Source organism: Myxine glutinosa, chromosome 1 (genome assembly GCF_964187855.1).
Source record: "Myxine glutinosa chromosome 1, kmMyxGlut1.1, whole genome shotgun sequence".
NCBI lineage: Eukaryota > Metazoa > Chordata > Myxini > Myxiniformes > Myxinidae > Myxine > Myxine glutinosa.
In genome coordinates, this window is record NC_136261.1 from 40,121,174 (window position 1) to 40,142,640 (window position 21,467).

General features: G+C 43.4%; 1 protein-coding gene across 3 annotated transcripts in view; it reads left to right on the plus strand.

Annotated features, from left to right (window-relative positions):
• LOC137423005 (tyrosine 3-monooxygenase) overlaps positions 1–21,467 on the plus strand; it is a 76,582-nt gene that overhangs the window by 39,676 nt on the left and 15,439 nt on the right. For all 3 annotated transcript variants that reach the window (XM_068109760.2, XM_068109751.2, XM_068109771.2), the window contains 5 exons: positions 232–282; positions 6,802–6,947; positions 9,788–9,923; positions 18,022–18,091; positions 18,192–18,248. In XM_068109760.2, the coding sequence (XP_067965861.2) occupies positions 232–282; positions 6,802–6,947; positions 9,788–9,923; positions 18,022–18,091; positions 18,192–18,248 (460 nt within the window). The remainder of the gene's footprint in view (positions 1–231; positions 283–6,801; positions 6,948–9,787; positions 9,924–18,021; positions 18,092–18,191; positions 18,249–21,467) is intronic.

Here is a 21,467-nt window from a genome sequence, read left to right on the forward strand (position 1 = left end):
AGCTTTGTTTTTGTGCCATGGAAGGGGTCACGCAAGTTTGACCAACCATGTAAAGAAGCTCCTTTGAAGCACATGCATTCAGAGATAAGCATGAGATAAAAAGAGGGATCAGAGAAAGGAAATGGAAGGAGACAGTTGAAAATTCCATCCTTTGCTTGTGTAATGTATAGGAAGCTTTGAATTTCAGGTTCAAATTTGTTTGGTGTAATCTTGCATGTCTATCTCTTACAGTGGGCAGCCTATCCCAAGAGTCCAATACACTGCCGATGAAACTGCGACATGGTAGGTATAGCAGCCCGTCAAACACACGGTGTACTCACTGGGATGTTACTCTTATATTATTTTGATTTGACAGGTTCTGCTCCCCTGTTTGATGCACTCTATTTATGTAGCCTCCTAAGGGCTGCGATGATAGTTAATCAAAGTGGTTAATACTGTATTAAACTCTACCTAAGTACAGGATTGAGAATTTGACCCAAAGGCCAACTCGTGAAAAAGGTACCATCAAATCATGAATGTACATATGATTGATAGGCCAGCCACCTTTGCATTCTTACTGAATGACGAGGTGGTCTTTGATTCTTGAGGCTTGACTACCTTATTTGCCACTACATGAGACCCTCAATCCTTGACCAAGGATGTGGGTTCCTCTTGCCCTTTATTGTGCTTTCACCTTCCTTCCTGTTGCACATTTTGCTTTCTGAAACAGACCCATGGAAACAGACTCCTTGTGGTTGTGTTTGCTTTAATTATACCTGTTGCATCAACTTATTCATATGCCGTTACCTGATCAAGAAAAAAAACCTTGGTTACACCTCTTCTTCGTAAATATAACTCTTTCAATACGTTCCACAACTACTTCTACACACCATTGCATTATCTGCAATAGTCCTACACAGGAAGACCGTACATGCATTGCTAAAGTTCATGTAGATTAAAATAAACATTTCCAATGCCCGCCATTTTCACAAACCTAGTCTCACAGAAGTCGATTATTGCCATGAAGAAGGATATTGTCATGTCGGAAGCTCCCGTTAAGACAGAAACTTCAGCGTCGAGACGTTTAGTTGGACTGCGTTCAATGAATTATAACTTTACCATTCTCCAAGGATCATTCAATTGGGCCGAAATTGGCAGCAAATGCACACGAAAATCAGACAGATGGCTCAAACACGTTTTCTTATCTTCTAAAGGATTTATTTTGTAGAGTAAAGTACAGGGAGGAGGGTAACAACATGCTATAAACAAAGATGGATTGAACCAAGTGAGTCAAAGGACACAGAGGTAAATGGGATATTCAAACTTATGTACAATGATTGAGAAATAAAGCAATTTCTAACCCACTAGGCACCACAGATCACATTCATGCAGCAAGACAATAATGTAGGCAAGACTTCCCTTTTCTCTGATGCGCAGGGTGAACGCAACACTCAAACAGCCCCCTTCTGAAATCTGGTGTGGGACGAAAGCCAGTGATGAGTAGCTTCCAAGATGCCGAACGCCAAATCGAGCACGATGAAGATCAGTCACGAGGAAAGCCAGCGACGATCAGCCTCCTCAACCAGGCCCCATGAACCCCATTGTCGTACAAGTGACCGAGGCCTCCTTCTCTGCCCTCCGTTTTCTTCCTCCTTTCCTTCCAAAAATGCAGGGAAATCCCAGCATGGATTCACCCAGAGACAAATCACAATCAGTCCCTTCCAAAAGTCCTTTGTGAACAACTTGCTCTCGTGTGTTCCTTTCCTACAAGGCTTCGTTCCTGATCTCTCTCCAAAAATACAGGAGGCCTATTCTTCTTCATCGTCTGCAGGTCTCTCTCTTGTTCTCCTCTCTCCTCCAAGTTAGGTCTCTCACATTCTTTTCCTTCTGGGTGCTGTTCTCCTCTCACTGTCCCACCCATGATCTATTCTTCTTCATCACAATCTATTCCTCCGCTTCTTCGTCTTTACAAGGCATATTTTGCACACCTGTCTCTCATACATCATAAACGACTGGTCTGTCATCCATCCTCCAGTTCCTAAAGCATGACCTTTGTCTGTGTCTTCAACAACAATTCCTCCATCCATCCCATGATCTTTATCTCAAAAGCTTTATTGAGGTGGAATCATCCTGCCCCCTCTCAACTCCCCTTCCCCATAATTCTGACCCCTCTTGGCTTCCCCTTCGTCCTAGCCCCTCTCAACCTGCCCCCCCTTAACTTTCCCCTAACCCTTCCCCTTCTCAACTTCTCCCCCCATACTGCCCCTATCAGCTTGCCCTTTGTCCCACCCCTCTCAGCTTCCGCCTTGTACTATCCCCTCCCACGATCTCCCTCATCCTGCCTCCTTCCATCTTCCTCTTTGTCCCGTCCCGTCCAACCTTCCCTCCTGCCCAAATCCCTCCCAGAATCGTACCCCTGTCCCTCACGCTCCAAGCCTCCCACCTGTCCTGGACCCTCCCATTACTTCCTCCCTTCTCCTTCACTCTCAGGACCTCAAACATCTGAGGCCTCCACACTCACCTGACAGATCTCTCATTCCAGGGTGCTTCTGATAGCCAAAACATCATATAATGCCAAGACAAGACAGCCAAGACAAGACAGCCAAGCCAAGACATAAATGAGAGCCAAGACAGCCACTGAGACATATATACAACGTTGCGGGAACGTGTGGCATTTTCAACATCTGTCTTGCTTCACAGAATCCTTTCTCCCACAAATGTCCCCGACTCCTTTGTGTCTCTCCCTGGCTATTGTCTCCTCTGATTTGATCGGCCTGAACCCTGCCCTGGAGGAGGAGTTGCTCTTTACATCAATAACTGAATTTCTCACTGCCCTTGTACTGATCTTACACCTCCCAACCCCCATGATTACGTCTGGCTGTGACTTCCCCTCCCCCCAACTCCAACATCTTGGTCATCTGTGTTTTGTACCATCCTCCAAACTGTGACAACGCCATCTACATCTCTCTCTCTCTCTCTCTGACAACATGGACCAACTTTTAACCACTCTTTCCAACTATCATCCTCATATGTGGTGATTTCATTTGTCACCATGCAAATTGGCTGAGCGTTGTCACCTCTCTCACAAGCCCTGGCATTTCAGTGAAGGACTTCTGTGACTCCATGGGACTGATTCAATCTGTAAACCTTCTGACCCGGATTTCTCCCAATGGGAAATCATCCCTTTTGGATTTGGTGATGACCAACTTCCCTGAAAATATCTTCTGCTCTTCCTTTGCTCCATTTGGATCATCTGATCATAATGCTTGTGAAAGTCAACATTTCTCTGGCTGGTCTCACCAATCCCATGATGCCGGCGAGTATGGCATTTCACTCGGATTGGCAGGGACTGTGAGCAGCCATGTCTCTTCAGGACATGTCCCCCATATGTACTGCCTCTGATGTCAACTCAGCCTGGGGATTCTTCCACAGTTCCTGTGAACACAGGTTATGCCCTAGGTGAACACAGGTGAACACAGGAACACAGGAACCTTCCACAAACCTGCTCTATGTTATGCACACATTAATCCCATATCATCTTCAGTTTTCCTTCACTTCTTTTTGCCCATGGTACGCTGAATACTGTGGTGAAGCAGCTGGTCTGAAACAACTTACCGTCTCTTCCTGGAAAGCAAATCTAACTGAAGGCAATTTCAATGCATTCCACAAAGCCCACAACAAGCATGTTTGCAATGTCGGGAGATCCCGAAAACAACATCTGTCCAACCTCAAGAATGAATTTTCAAACATGTATCCTTCCTCTAAAACATTTGTGGCACTTTCAGTCTGTCTCTGGAGTTTGTTCCCCTTCCATCCCTTCCATATCTTCAAATGGCACCACATCCGACTCCCTTCATGAGAAGGCCGAATACCTCAATTCTGTCTTTGCTTCCAAAGCTTTTCGCCCCAACATCTCACTTTGTACCCATCCTTACTAGTCATACCCAAAGTACTTCTGGACTCTGTATATTTTGTACCTGAGAAGGTGGAAAAGTTTTTCTGCTCTGCTGCTCTTGCACACCCTCTCTTTGTCCTTTTCACCCTATAATTTGCCCTGGGTCATCTTCCATCTGCTTGAAAATCAGCCAATATCACTGCAGTACATACAAGGTGCAACATCTGATCCCCTTAACTAGTGGTCTAGTGCCAAATTTTGAGGTGCCGGATCTCTGCAAAAATGTCAGCTGTGACGTCATTGCCAGATCTACCATCACATCACCTTTTAACTTGACACTAACCATTTGAGTTCCCCGAAAATGAGTGATAAATGAAATATGCACATTTTACCATGATAACCAAAAACAACACTCACACCCACTTAATCTCACAATTAGGAATCCACTTAGAAAAGGTCAGGTCGATGTAGTCTCTAATCCGCCATTTTGCGACAAAACGATGTATTTCAAAGCTTGAAGAGAAAGTTATTATTTTTTATTTAGTACCATGTGTTATAATGAATAATGTAGTATTTACCATCGCTAATTTAGCCAGCATATCAATTTTCGCACACACTTTACACCCGATTTTTCCATCTTTGCAGTCTATCCAAGGATCCGTCTCCTTTTTCCTCTGTCCACACATCCACACAGATTTTCATACCTGTTGCTGTATAAACCACAATTTCAGTGCCACACTATGTGTGTGATCCATGTCGAACATGAAGCTGCTGCACATCTCCTCGTCTCCATTGCCAGTCCGTTTGTTAATAGCCGGCGAAGCCGGTGTTGTGAATGAACGCATACGTATTATGTTGAAAAGCCAGATTTTTCTGGATCCTTTGAGAATTTCGAAGCTTTGATGCACCAAATCGCTCAATGGAGGCCGCCATCTTGCGGATGCGGAAGTATGCATAACAAATTGAAAAAAGTTCAATAGGAGTTTGTTTCACCCTTCTCTTTTTGATTCACAATCTTATGCACCTCTAATTTGTAATTAAAATATTTTAAGACCAACCTTGGCCCGCACGGCCCTGAATATCTGCAACGAAAATCGTCACCAAACACCGGAACCAATGAGATTCGCGCATTTGAAAAAATATTTCAAAAACCAAATCACCCAATGGAGGCCGCCATCTTCCGGATGCGGAAGTATGCATAAAAAAATTGCGAAAAAGTTCAATAGGAGTTTGTTTCACTCGTCTTTGTATGATTCACATTCTTATGCACCTCTAATTTGTAATAATTTATTAAAATACTTTAAGACCAACCTCGTTCCCCGGGCCCGCATGGGCCCTGGTTATCTTCAACGAAAATCGTCACCAATTACCGGAACCAATGAGATTCGAGCATTTGAAAAAATATTTCAAAAAAGCTTTTTACCACATTTCGGATGCTGAAAACGGCGTCAAATATTCTAAAATTGACGAAGAATTATTTTTAAGAAATCTCGCAGCCGTAGGGCATAGTTTTTCACGGCCGGAAATATCCGAAGCTGAGACGGAATTCACCGAATTAATCAAGAAGGAAATTTTATAAATTTTAATATCATCCAGAATGCAAATGGTGTCATTTTGAACTTGGTACGATACCTACTACACCTACCTACAACCAACTACCTAACCTACTGATGCCATAGTGATGGGTAAAATAGTGGCAAGAGGCTTTGGCTTCGCTGGCTCATTGTGGCTTTGCAGTCGGGTACTAGTATGACAGTGTTCAAGTTTCTTCAACAAAAACTACCTTCATCAATGGCTTCCTCCATTTTACAAATGCAGTGCATTGTGGGATATCTTATGCAATATTGAATGTATATTATTTTTTCTAAAAAGCAATGATTTCAAAATAAGAATTAAAATTTGTTGGTTAAAACGAAGGAAAAGTTTGTTCTAAACATAACGTGTGTACATAACAGAAATAACCAAAAATGAAGAATAAACTACACCCATCGAGTTTGGAAATCGTGACGATTACGTCATCAGTGACGACACACATGCCTCCATGTTTGCCCGGAAACTAATTGCATTGAGTCCATTCGGGAAAATAAAAGGAAAAACAATTTTCATTTACTATATCTTTTGGAGACTATAAGCTAATAAAGACAGCTAGGATAACAAAACAGGAGATAAAAATTAGTTTGCATTTAACGCACACGAGAGCTGATACTGGAAACTATTTGCCTCCATATTGTGATGTGTGACGTCCATGTAATATATATATATATATATATATATATATATATATATATATATATATATATATATATATATATATATATATATATATATATATATATATATATATATATATATATATATATATATATATATATATATATATATATATATATATATATATATATATATATATTTGCAGTTATTTCGCTTTCTTCGGTTCTTCGTTCATTTCAAGGATTGTAATACTTTTTTTATTATGCATACTGTACATCCTTTTCTTTTTTTAAAGGCGAACGCTGACACGCACAATAAAAAAATGCTACTATACTCCCCTAACAAGACACTAACAGGTTGTTTTTTTTTTAACTGTTGAGGAACTAAGGTTGAAGTAAGTGTAATTGAAGAAATAGCCACCATTCGTTTTGATTTTGTCTCCGGCAGCCATTTTGCTAACATTAGTGAGAACGTTCTGTTAGCATGTAGCTTGCTTACCGCTTGCCAAGCATCTCCCTGATCGCTTGCTCCACTTGCCAAGCAGCAGGCGAAGCAATTGATTCCGAATGGCTGGCTTGGGAAGCGACAGCAAGACGGTTGCTAACGAAACACATTCCTGGTTCACATGTGGTGGCCATTTTAGTACATTGTTTGATAAAGTGTTATCACTATGCAAGAGCAACATTCTAACAACGAAATGCGTTTTCTGTATACAGGGGAAAGGTTTACGGAGAACTTTCAAAACTTTACAATACACATGCTTGCAAGGAGCACCTTGAGGTTTTCCGCATGTTGGAAAAGCACTGCGGCTACAGTGAGACGAGCATCCCACAACTTGAGGACGTTTCACAGTTCTTGCAAGGTTCTTTTTAAATTTACTATTTATCCTCGAAGGCAACTGCTTTCATATCTCTACCATGAACACACTATCTCTCACCACACAACAGGAGATAAAATATAGCTACAGTATACCTGCCATGCTGGGATAAAAGAGAAATCCTTTGGACCTCACCATATGTTTGGAGAACGTTTCAAAATGACTCTCAACCAATGAGAGGAGATAAAGGGTGGTAATTTAGAGTGGGCAGCCCATTTAGGAGCCAACTATTTCTTACATATACAAATATGGAGAACGCTAACCACCAACCCCCAATCCCTAAAAAAACACCCGTATCTTTCCATTATAACCCCTTTCTCCTCTCTCCTTCCAAACTTCCATTCTCTCCTCAGTCTTCCAACATTTTGCAAAACATAAGTATTGTCAAGTCCATGGCCGATGAAGACCAGCCTTGGACAGATAGCCAAACATTGCTTTAACTCTGAGGCATATACCCGAACTTGGCGGGATTATCTTTTCCCCGAGCACGGGGAAGGCCTGAAGCCTTATCTGATCGGACAGCCAACACAGGGTTTTATTCCTCGAACCCACAAACAAATAGAAACACATGACAAGGAAAATTCACAATACAAGAATGAAGTGCAAAAATAAAGTATTTAATGAAAATAATAGGTAAGACGATAAAAATGAAAGGTGAGGTAAAAGCTAATATCCTAATTTGAGGATGCTCCACTCAGACACAATTACAGACAAAGGAATGATAAAATAACAGAAAATGGTGTGGTGAGTCAGCTGATACTCAGCCTGCTCCAATGGGGACAAGCACAGATGGTCCCCGAGTCTCCGTGAAGGAGCACACAATATGACGTGAATCACCACATGGCACCTTGAGTTGTGAAACGGCGGCAACTCATCCTCCTCGTTCCACGCTTCACAAAGCTCCCCTCGCAATATCGACTGTCCCAAACCACTCTTAGTCTTTTTCCACAGGCGCACACGAGCCAAAGAACAATGTGACACAGGCGCACACAAGCCAAAGAACAAAAAACAATGAGAGAGAGCAATGAAATGCAACCACTCACCATGAAACTCATTACAGAGAGAGCCACAAATGTGACCGCCTGCACCCAGCACCAGAGAGAGAGAGAGAGAGCGAGAGAGCAGAGACTCATCCTCCTTTGTCCCTCACTGACATCACACGCGACCAATTTCCGTGCCCCATTATTTCAGTCCATCTCCCCGACCAATCATCCCCTTCAGGGCAGAGCCTCAGGGCCTTATTGATGCCCATTGAGAATGTTTGGGGGGCGGGGTTCCCTTGCCGATCGTAATGTCCGGTTATACTGTCGGCGATGTCGGTTTACTGGCTGTTGTTGTAATTGTTGTTGTAATGGCGGCCCTTTTTGATGAAATAAAACATAAGGGAAAATCACAGAAGGCAATACATACTGGGAATTATCCTTAAGCCCTACCGAATTAGCATAGCTCCACCCCTCGCATGGAGACACATATATGATCTTATTCTCGACAGATTCCCTACTTATGTACATCGAGGTGGGCTTCTACTTTGCATCACATGTTTCATGCTAATCTATACATTCCTATCTCCATTATGGCAACTCGTCACCTACCCCCACAAACGTAGCAGTATTCAGCCCCCCAAGTCAATACTTTGTAGAAGGGCCTTTGGCAGAAATTACAGCTTCGTGTCTTTTTGGGTATGTCTGTATGGTATCAGCTTTTTACATCTGGATTTGGGTAGTTTCTCCTATTCTTCCTTGCAGATGTGCTCAAGCTCTGTCAAGTTGGATGGAGAGCATCAGTGAACAGCAATCTTCAAGTCTTTCCACAGATTCTCAATGGGATTCAAGTCTGGGCTTTGGTTGGGCCACTCAAGGACTTTCACATTCTTGTTCTGAAGCCAATCCAGTTTTGCTCTGGTTGTATGCTTGGGGTCATTGTCCTGTTGAAACGCAAATTTTCTCCGCAGTCTAAGGTCTTTTACACTCTGAAGCAGGTTCTCCTCGAGGATTTGCTTGTATATTGGCTCCATTCATTTTTTCCCTCCATCCTTACAAATCTTCCAGTCACTGCCACTGAAAAGCATCCCCAATAGCATGATGCTAACACCACCATGCTTCACGGTACAGATGGTATTATATGGGTGATGAGCTATGCTTGTTTTCCACCAGATGTAGAGCTTTGCATTCAGCCACCAAAGAGATCAATTTTCATCTCATCAGACCACAGAATATTTTGCCTCATGCTCTCAGTCTTTCACGTGCCTTTTTGCTAACTCCAGGCATGCTGTTATGTGCCTTTTTCTCAGGAGTGGCTTCAGTCTGGCCACTTTCCCATAAAGCCTAGATTTGTGAAGTACTGCAGAGACTGTTGTCCTTCCAGAAGGTTCTCCCATCTCAGCCAAGGAACGCTGTAGTTCTGTCAGAATAGTCATTGGGTTCTTGGGAACCCAAAAATGACCCCATTCCCAAGCACTCCATTTTTCCAGGTTATTGTGATTTCCCCTCTGCCTTCCCTCCTTGTGTTTGTTCATTGGCTGTTTCATCCCCACTATCCCCTTCCTCTTCTTGATGTGTTTCATTCAGCTTATGTGCAGCTTGTTCACCTCCATGTGTTCTTCTCCCTCTCCTCTTGATCGCATTCTCACATCTCTGTCATTGGTGTTTCCCCCTTTCTATTATGTCCCCTTCCATTCTGCTCCAGCTCTTCCATAAGCCTTGACCATGTACACAGAAAACCCAAAGAGGGGAAATTACCAGGATATAGGTACACAGAGCCTCACTCTATTTTTAAGATTTGATGTGATTTCAATGGTCTCCCCTTTAACTTCCTGTGTTGTGCAGAGCGCAGTGGATTCAGACTACGCCCCGTGTCTGGTCTTTTGTCGGCGCGGGATTTCTTGGCAAGCCTCGCATTCCGTGTCTTTCAGTGCACACAGTACATCCGGCACAGCTCAAAACCAATGCACACCCCGGAACCGTGAGTTCATACAACTTTCTCAAAACTGAAGAGTTACCAGTGTTATGTTAGCATCAATGTAGATGTTGCATATGAAAAGGGAAGGTGGTGAAGGAGTAAAATTGAGAGCAAATGTTATAGAGGTAGGAAAATTGGTGGAGAGTTGAATGACTGTAGAAAGTGGAAAGATAAAATAGAAGTATGCTGGGAAGAAAGAGGGGCAAGGGGGAAAGTCAAGGTACAGTCCATAGAATTGTAGCTAAGACCTTTTATGAAGCAGCCGTCATTACACACTCGTTTTTCCGACTCAAGTATCTCCAAATGGCAGTCATTCATTTTTAGATTTTGTCCAGTCAAACTTCCTTTCCAGCCTGTCCTGCTCATTCTCCACTCCTCCTGATTTTCTGAGCATGCCCTTGTCAAATTGTTTCTCTTCTTGGCACTCTTCAGAGAGCCGCAAAGGCTCTGATGTGCAAGGTAGTTCGGCAAAGAAGATTGGTCTGGTCTAGAATTCACTTTCCTTCTCACAGACTGATCCATTAATCTGTTGGCTCCTGAGATCAGTAGTTCCAAGAATTCTTTCCTTAAAGGGGAACCTAAACACAAATTTTTTTTAACCATTGAAAATCATAAATCAACGTCTAATTTGGAGGGAATTTTTTTTAATTTTCTTTGTACCAATCACAAAATGCCGAAATATCTAAATTGTCGATTTTCGCCAGTGACTTCACACTCAGAATTCCCACCTTGATCCAAATGGCGACTTAAAAGGAGAAACATTGAATTTTGTCAGTGGGATTTTGGAGAAACTATTTGAGGCAAAATTAGTGATGGAAACGCTTTAGTGGGAATTATGGAGCCTTATCTGTGTCGACCCATATGCAATGATTCAGACGAACATGGCGACAATGGAGGTGTTCGTGAAGACGAAAACACAGTCACAAGTACACTACAGATTGGTAGATTTTGTTTTTCCGTTCAATTGACGGTTTGCCAACACGCTTTTTATTGTGAGGCAGTTGCAGGAGAAGTACATGGAGAAGAAGAAGAAGTTGTTTCTTGAGTTTGTTGATCTGGAGAAAGCATTCGATAGGGTTCCACGCGAAGTATTGACATGGGCATTGAGGAACTTAGGAGTGGAGGAATGGTTGATCAGAGTAGTGATGGCAATGTACAAAAGAGTGCGCACAGCTGCAAGGATGAAGGACGGGAACAGTGGTGAGTTTGAGGTGAAGGTGGGAGTGCATCAGGGGTCGGTACTAAGTCCACTACTATTTGTAGCTGTGATGGAGGTGCTGGCTCAGAACGTAAAGGAGGGTTTACCGTGGGAGTTGTTGTATGCAGATGATCTGGTGTTGATTGTGGAAAGTATGGATGGATTGAAGGAGAAGATGAACAAGTGGAAGGAATGTATGGAGCCAAAAGGTCTGAAGGTGAATATTGGAAAGACGATGGTGTTGGCAAGTGGTAAAGCATGTGGTGAGGTGGAAAGAACTGGGAAGTGGCCGTGTGCTGTGTGCAGGAAGGGTGTCGGAGTGAACTCCATTCAATGTACAATGTGCGCTGAGTGGGTTCATCTATATATATAAAACACAGTTTGTGTGTGTGTGTGTGTGTGTGTGTGTGTGTGTGTGTGTGTGTGTGTGTGTAATGTTACCGATAGACTCCTAAACGGAGAGGCTCACGTACTTGATATTTGGCATAGACATAGCCATTGAGCCTGGGACAAACATGGCCAAGACCATATTTGACGAGATCCATATTTTTTATTCATATTTACCTCAGCGCATTTCAGCGAAGTACCTGCTAATCTCAGCCAGTTCCAGAGCAGCTCGCTCATTCGCTCAGAGCGATCACATGATGTTCCATTCCCGCCGCCAGACTGATTCGCTCAGAGCGATCACGTGATGTTCCATCCCGTCACACGTCACACGTTTTTTCACCTTTTATGCGATCGTGTTTTGTATCGATTTTGTGCGATATGAATTAAATGTCTTTGAAACAGCTGTGAAACGTCTTTCCACAACCCTTCCGTAACCGATTGGAGCAGTTTATTGCCGCACAAAACGAGATCCGCGAAGCGAGTTGGTCGAGTCGTGCGGACCAAGGTGGCGACACGGCGGCTTCACTTTTCACGGAGTATGAGCGTTCTATATATTTTCAATTCAGTGCGCCCGTGATTTGTGGCATAGACATGACCATTGGGCCTTCACGGTGTAATTTGTGCGAGGCTTTTGTCCGAGTGAGCTTGAGTCGAGAGGGCGAATGTACGGGTTGGGAATGTACGGATCTCCCTTCCCCCGCCCGGCAACGCCGGTACTGGAGGACGTCACAGGATCGGTGAGTCTCCAAAAGCCGCTTCGTGCTGTTGCGAATATGCAGGACTATGTCCGATTGTTGTGCTGCTCTCCGACCATGATAACTGCAACGTCATTGTTGACTGGCCATCCCCTTCCCTCCCCCTTCCCCCTCCCCCCTCCATCCCCCCTCCCTTCCCCCTCCACCCTACCCCCTCCACCCTACCCCTCCCCTTCTCCCCTCCCCCCTCCCCTTCTCCCCTCCCCCCTCCTCTACTCCCCTCCCCCCTCCCCTTCTCCCCTCCCCCTCCAATTTCCCCCTCCCCCTCCCTTTTCCCCCTCTCCCCCTCCCCCCTCCCCCTCCCTTTCCCCCTCCCCCTCCATTCCCCCTCCACCATACCCCCTCCCCTTCTCCCCTCCCCCTCCCTTTTCCCCCTCCCCTCCCCCACCCTTCTCCCCTCCCCCCCTCTTCTCCCCTCCCCCCCCGTTCCCCTCCCCTCCCCCCTCCCCTCCCCTCCCCCGCCCGGCAATGCCGGGTACTTCTGCCGGGTCCCCGGCGTGAAGCTGGAAGGTGTGAAAACATTTTGCTACCTCAGAGACATGCTGAATGGAGAAGGTGGATCAGACTCGGCAACGGTTGCTGGAGTGAGATGTGCATGGAATAAGTTTCGGGAACTGAGTGGCGTGCTGATGAGGAGGGGAGTGTCGTTGAAGCTGAAGGGAATGGTGTATGCTGCATGTGTGAGAAGTGTTATGATTTATGGGAGCAAGACATGGGTCATGAATGTAGAGCAGCAACGAAGGCTGGAAAGGGTGGAAATGCGAATGGTTCGGTGGATGTGCGGAGTATCGTTGAGAGAGGGGAAGACAAATGATGAATTGCAAAAGATGATGGGAATAGAGCCTGTGATTGATGCTGTGAAGAGGAACAGGTTGAGATGGTTTGGTCATGTGTTGAGGAAGGATGAAAGTGACTGGTTGAGAAGAGTGATGGAAATGAATGTAGAAGGAAGGAAGTAGAGGACGGGGAAGACCGAGAAAGACTTCGCTGAAGATGGTGGAAGAAGAAATTCGGGCAAGGGGGTTAACAAGGGGAGATGCAGAAAATAGGGCAAAATGGGGAAGATTGTCATGGGGACCGCAAGGCTAACCCCTGCTCTCGCAGGGAAAATGGCCTTAAAATGCATGTTGTTGTTATTGTTGTTGTTGTTGTTGTTCAATTGACGGTTTATAAGGGTTTTTTTGTTTTAATTGATAAATCAGTTATATTATTACTCCAGATGAAATACGGCAGGACACAGCATGGGCATCTCACTGCATTGGCATGGCACGACACAGCATGGACGTGGCTTGACACAGCACGGACACCACCCAGGCACCCTTGGACACCACCCAGGCACACTCATACACTGCTGAGAAATGGGCAGCAAATGCTTTGTCCCACCATCGCAGGCTGACCCGGTGTCCTGTATGTTACAAGATCGTCCCGTTTCATACATTCATGGGTTGCCATTTGTGTCTGTGGTCGTGGTGTGTGGTGTCCCACCGTCATGTCCATGCCGTGTCCATGCTGTGTTCCTGCCAAGTCCAGCCCCAGTGGAAGGGGTAATGGTGTTTGGAGGGAGAGGGTGTGGTTGGTGTCGTGGCGAGGTGAGATCGTTCGCTGGCAGGCCAACACAGGTGTTTGATTCACCACTCAAATTGCCGGTGCAAATCTACTGGTAGCTGAGTGCAGATGGTCTTACAGTTTTGAGCAACGGCTGTTTATTGTGCTTAATCATGAGGATGGCATCCTTTCTCAATCGTGGTGGATAACCACAAGATTTACAGCCATCTCTATTGCTTCATCAGTGCTTTGTAAAATGTTCCGAACACAAAAGTGAACGATTTGTAGGCCCATCCGCACTTGGGTATTTTGGACAAACCTCGTCCAGTTTCTGGCAAACTTAGGGTCTTTCGGCCATTGATCCAGCAGAACACCATCTCGGTTTGTTTTATTACAACCACCAAGGATGCATAGACTTGGCATATTTGTGGAAAATCGAAAATTATTTGCCGTTTGAGTTCAATCGAACCGCAATGTAACCAGTAGAGAATACAAAAATGGCGGGCGACTGCTGAGTGTGAGGTCCATCGACAAATGAGGATCCAACATCCTGATGAGAAGAATGCTTAAACTTGACTTATTGCAATAACAATAATTCTGATAGCTGAAATTTGCCTAAGATTTTTTTCTTGCACACTTTGGGACAAAAATCTAAGAATACCGGAAATCAAAGATGAAAGCAATTAATGCTAAAATGTGGTTGCTAATTGGCCCCGCTTGAATAATTCTGATTGGCTGATGTCGATGCACATCATAACTGAGAGGCACCGAGGGAACCCACGACCTCTCATAAGGCTGCAATTACATCAACACAAGCAAAGTGTTTGCAGGAACTATTTTTTGCTGGCAAAAGATGTGTGTTTGTCGTTGGTTGGCATGACAGGTTGGTCGGTTTTGGGTTTTAGAAGTTTTAGTTGCGGGTTTTAGAAGGTGAAATGTTCTCCCAGGTCTCGAAGTCATGATCCATGGACCAAACCTTGAAATTTTCTTGTTCTCAAAGTTTTGCTGTGAGAGTTCTTTTCAGGATCATCATGGATCCTAACAACCTCCACCTGTAGTTCGTTTTGAGTAATATTCCCAGGTGTGGTCTGTAGGTTCTCTCTGAGGTTCTTCTTTATCATTCTCTTTGCTCCAGCTATCACTCCTGGTATTTGGTCATTTTCTTGAATTCTGCATTGTTTGAGCCAAAATCGCTGGGCCATGCATGACACCTCAATGATCAAAACCACCTTTTCTTTTTTTGTACCTGTGTACAATATCCGGTAGCAATTCCATGTTAAAATGAGAACACACACACACCAATACAAGTTCTCATGAAATCAGACCTCTATCCTTGGCACAGTGTCATTAAGTGTGAACGGCGAGATTATTGAGGCCTGGTACTCCTGTGAAAATTCCATCAACCTGCATCCCACATATAAATCAACCACGGAATCACGTCAACAAAAGCGGCAGAATAATTTGAATTCAGGGAGTCCTGTGATTGGCAATGACTTGGACCAATCAACGACATGAACTGTCCCCAACGGAACTCAACTGTGTCACCACCACACCACGTCAGGCATTAATAAATCATCTATTATTTAATTGCTTAGTGTGCTATAAATATGAATCCTGAGATGCAAATCTTTCGACATGATAGATACATATACAGACTTGGCATTTAATATGGAATTTTTTTTTTTCTTGACTTGGGTTTACTTTCTTAACTCAGTATATCAATCTGGTGAGTTTCTTTTACACTTTGGTGATTTATTTGTCAAAAGAACCATGTCACTGTCTGTGCAGCAAGAAGTCAACAACAGGATTACATCACAGGTGGCGTGGCAAAATGTACGGACAGGTGCATTTGATAATTGGCTTCAAGGGTCGGTATACAAGGGTTGTTGCGTTCTGCATTAGTGGAAAACAACTGCTGCACGTCTCCAAAAGTTATTGCCGCTTCCTCTGGAGATGGTTCGTCAAATCGACAATGCTGTTTGTCATGGAGTGGTGGCTTTACGAAATTACGGCATGAAACAGCGTGCTGTTGCTCGGCAGTATGGCATCACTCAAGGTCAGGTGTCAAAGATCCTGAAACGAAATGCTCAGAGGGGTGTCCCTACTCCAATACCGAGGCCAGGACATCCCCACAGAACCACAAGGAGGGATGATCGCCAGCTGCACCGGTTAGTCCGCAATGGCCGTACCAAGTCAGCTATTCGGCTTATTGCTAAGTGGCAGCAACTGACAAATGTGCCTGTATCCAGAAGGCTAGTCAACCAACGACTGGTTCAAGCAGGCTATCGTGCCAGGCGTCCCCTGAGAAAGCCATGCCTGACCAGACAGCACCACCAGCGCTGATTGCAGTGGGCCAGAGAGCACCGTCAATGGCAGCCAGGACACTGGAATCACGTGATCTTCAGTGACGAGTCTAGATTTCTGGTCTATCGTCAAGATGGCCGCGTCCGAGTGCGCAGACAAGTGCATGAAGCCTACAACAAAGATTGTATAGTGCCAAGAGTCCAAGCTGGAGGTGGTGGGGTGACCGTTTGGGCTGCTTTTCATGCAGGGGGCAAAACTGACCTGGTTGTTCTGAATGGAAACCTGAACCAGTTCAAGTACAGGGCCATTCTGGAAGAAACATTGCTTCCATTTGCTCGTGCAGCCTTTCGAGGAAACTTTGTTTTCCAAGATGACAATGCACGGCCTCATCGTGCTCGCATGATCCAACACTTTCTTGCTGACCATGGTGTAGAGCATATGGAGTGGTCTGCCATGTCCCTGGATATGAATCCGATAGAGAACTTGTGGGCAGAATTAACGCGTCAAATCGACCACTTGGACCAGCAGCCGACCTCTGTGCGTGAATTGCAGCAGGCTATTGTCACTGCATGGCAAGCGATTCCTGTCCAAACCTTGGCAAATCTCGTGAACAGCATGCCTCAACGTGTACCTGCTCTCCTGAATGCTCGTGGGGGTTACACGAAGTACTGAACTGTAATTTTACTGTCCGTAATCCCAGTCGTAATTTAACTTTTGTTTTTGTTAAAAAAACAAATTGGCTAATGTGCAAAAGAAAGAGATACTTCTGGAAAACATACAGAAGTTTTACACAGTACTGTCCATGAATTGAGTTTGATATCAGTTTACATCACTTTCAAGGATCAATTTATTTGTTTCGAAATGTCAAATGTGGTTTTTGTTTCTTTTAAAGGTCACATTAACAAAATCTAGAATAATTTCAACATAATTCCAATGAACTTTTGGTTCTAAGACATCTTTAAAAGTAAGTTCACCCCCACAAAAAAAATATTCCATATTAAATGCCAAGTCTGTATGTATAAAATAAAATTTCTTGGCGAAAATGCCAGGGCATAGAAAAGGCCCCTTTATATAAGGGTATGTGCCATGTGGAAAACGATAGAAAAGAAGAGACATTCCATAGCTTGTGGAAAATGTCAAACAATAGAAAAGAAGGGACATTCTATGGCTTGTGGAAAACGCCAGATGATAGAAAATAAGGGACATTCTAAAAGTCTCATGTGCATGCTGGACTACCCTTGTGTTCTTAGGAGGAACCAAGTAATGCTCTAGAAAGTTTATATAAAGGGGCGCCAATTTGATTCATACAGCTGCATGAAGAAGTAAATGTATTTTAACCTATATATGTAGGCGGAGGACATGCATCGAGGAGTATAACATGTATACAGGTGTGTACTGCATATAAAAGAGAAAGCCTTGGTCTAAGACACAAAAACACGAAATACAATGATTCTGTAAAGAAGAAAAAAAACATAAAATGTCATAGCCCCAGTGGTTTGGTTCTAGTGCGGAGTCATTTTCTAGTGCGGAGTTATGGTCCGTTCGTCGTCCATCTTTGGTCTGATAACAAAACCAAATCTTTGCAATATGTATACTCTCATGTATTGTCTTTGTGCCAAGTTTAAACAAAATCGGTCCATGCATGTTGAGAAATGGTTGGGGACATGTTTAAATAACAAAATGGCCACCAGTCGGCCACCTTGAATCTGATCTCGAAAGAAAATAACGTGCATATGTAAGACATCATTCATTACCTGTTTGCCATGTTTTAACAACATCGGTAAATGCAGGTCCGAGAAATGGTTGCGGACGTACACACGCATGTACGGATGGGCGGACGGACAAGAAACAATCCATAAGTCCAACATGGGCTGATAATGTAATGGATGTTGGCAATGTTTTTGGATTGCAGAGATTGTTGCCACGAACTTTTGGGACATGCTCCACTTCTTGCTGACCCAACGTTTGCTCAGTTTTCACAGGTGAGTATGTCAATCACAGCATCACAGAGTTGAATTCATTGACGATTTCACGTTGCTTTTATGCTAAGTTGGTAACCACATCTGTTTGCTTGTGTTTTAGGAGCTTGGGCTGGCATCACTCGGAGTATCTGATGAATACATCGAGAAACTCGCGACGGTGAGACATAAAGCTGTATGATATGAAACCCAGATTGAAGTATGGAAATTGTATGTATCAACCGCCGAAGATCATTGGATCAGCACTCAACCCTGAGAATTATCAAATGTGGTGCAGACATTTTGTCGTACTTCCACATCTTTCCCAACAAATCCTACCATCTGTAGTATAAAAGAGAGCCTTTTGTCATCACTATGGTGAAGACAAATTAAATACAAGCATCCATTGCAAGTTGGGGTTCTTGAAATTTTCAAGTCGGATTTACATTTGAAAACGTTAGAAGAGGGGGTGATCTTACTATAATTCACCAAATGTCCGTCTGCCTGTCTGTCTGTTCGAAGGTACCATAAAAACTGCTGAACCAATCTCAATGATATTTTGGGTGGGGAGTAAAATAGGCTATTTAGTTTCCCCAATTTCAGTTTTAGTCTCCAGATTTCTCAGGTTTGGATTCCTGCATAACATTCGCGTTCGCATAACGTTCATTGTTCTCATTGTGATGATGTTGTTTTCCCGGGTGCCGCACGATCGGTGCAGCCGTTTGTGCGGCACCCGGGAAAGCAACATGTCTCCATCGATCGCTAACAGATCGCTGTCTCCATCGATCTTGCCAAGGCCATAACAGCTATCGGCTGAAAATCCTTTTAACTGTTGATTTGGTACAGTTACACGTATCGGGAATTTGGTAAACGTATGGGGAGTACATATGACATAGCGATTGTGAACACGATTATCGATCACGATTCACGATCATGATCATCACGATCATAGTGTATCAATCACGATTTGAAACATGATGCAATAATATTTACCGATATGAACAGTGATGTGGCTTTTACTGAAATTCTAAAGATACTGTTTAGATTTTGATGATTTGCATGTGATATGATTCAACGGTTGTTTATATGAATCGTTTAAAATAAAATAAAACCTTCAATTTCTGATATTTTGCCTTTTCATTTGGGCCTCCCAATTGAATCCCCGCCCATATGGCGGGTACCGTTGCTCATACAGTATAAAGGCGTGTTTAGAGAGTGGTTGGAAGGAGAGAAGGAAATTATTATTACTAGTGAGATACCCATGCTACGCACGGGTGGGAGGCCAGAGGCAAACAGACAATGCAGATACGGCAAATGCTAAAGCCTGAAACCAATAAATTCCACATTCCTGTAGCACCTTCAGTCGCACATCAGACATGGACAGCAAGTTCGTGAAGGACTTCCATGAAAAAGGTACCCGTTGGCAAACAAACAGATACGTTTGTTCCATACCCAGTCAATGGCGAATCTGCATATGGAGATCTGCAAAAAAGAAAGAAATCTGCAGAAAGTAGAAATGGTCACGGCATTTCGTCATTCACTTGAACTCGATATCTCTTTTTTCATTCAAAACAGCATAACTCCGATAACAAATGAAATAACATTAATAGATAAAAATTAACTTTTAACAACATTCGTGACATAAGCAAATATTTAAATCCTGATGTGAAGTTCCATACGGTTGGGTGAATCCAATTACGAATTCAAAATCGTAATTGTATTCACTCAATTCCAATCATCAATTGATACTTTAACAAAACGAATAACACGATTAACGTTTAACGATTAAACATTAGGATTGAATGACGGTTGTATTGGGATATTATCAAACCCGTGCATTGCCATCATCTGTCCACTTCCGCATTCGCGGCAGGTTCATAATTGTCATCAAAATCTAAACAGTATTTGTAGAATTTCAATAAAAGCCACATCACTGTTCATATCGGTAAATATTATTCCATCGTGTTTGGAAAAACTGGAAAATTGGAAAACTTGGAAAAATTGGAAAAACAATACAGCCTATTTTACTCCCAGTGGTCCCAGGAATACCCACCAAAAATATCGTTGCGATCGGTTGAGCCGTTTTTGCAGTACCTTCGAACGGACAGATGGACATTTGGTGAATTCTAGTAAAATATAGTTGTTTCTATTTGTTTGTATTTAAGACATTAAGCAAAGGTTAAAAAGTTCGGAGGAAGTAAAGGGTGAAGATAAAAGGTCATACAGAGAAAGGACGTTTGTGGACACACAGCGACTAACGAACGAACCAGGTTGGCCTAAAAAAACATGGTATGAAAAATCTGACTAATACAAATTTGCACGGATTTTAAAACAAAATCGAACAAGAAACACACAGTAAACACAGCAAATTAAACTAGAGATTCGACAAAAATGATCAGGAGGAACTTATCTGATGATAGCACAGGAGACAAAGGACACACAAACGAGCCCAAAAACCATGTTAAACACTGTGCGGAAACTTGCAATCAGGTGTTTTGCACATCCCTCATGCCAAAAGGAACTTGGAATGAACGCTGGAACAGTCCACAAACAATACATTACATTATCAATTCTACTTATAGAGTGTATTTATTTGTTAGTAATTTGGTACCTAATTGTCTCTGCCACCGAAGGTATATTGAGTTTGTGTTTCCATCAGTGTTTGTCTCCCTGTGAGCACGATATCTCATCGTTATGCTATGATAATTATGACATCATAGGTCACGTGGCACGGGCGCCATCTTGTAAAAACCGAAAAACTTTGCACCTCTATTTCTCAGAAACGAATGCATGGAAAAAATTGAAAGGTGGTTCATTGTAAAGCACTCCCCATGGGTATGATGATGTCATAGGTGCCTTCATTATGACGTCATAAATCGACAACTAGAATGCTTGATCCAATCATATGAAATTTAGGGATAAATTGGTCGTGGGGAAAAAAATGATGATGTCATCGGTCACGTGGTTCGGCAGACATATTTTTGCGGCATAGCTCATAAGGCAATGTTGTCTGGAACAGCGTTTGTCTGTCCGTCCGTTGTATGTATGTACAGTATGTCTCTCACAAACGTCCACCAATCAGAGCTGAGGATCTGGTCACATGACAGGAGGACAGCAGATCTTCCACTGAGCAGATCCAAGCCCGGCTACTCCGTTGTTAGACTATCGGTCTTGTTAAGTGATTCTTCACATTTGAAGGATTGAGCCAAAAACTATATGTAGCACGATGTCTCAAAATTTGTGACGCATTATGACAAAATTAGGTGGATGAGTTGGGTAGGTGACAAGAAGAAGCCGATTAGATTTTGGTTATGGTACGGATCCAGATTGGCCCTATCAGGAGGATGAACAACCTTTAGAGGCCATTTTCCCCACAGAGCAGGGGTCGGCCTTTTTGGGG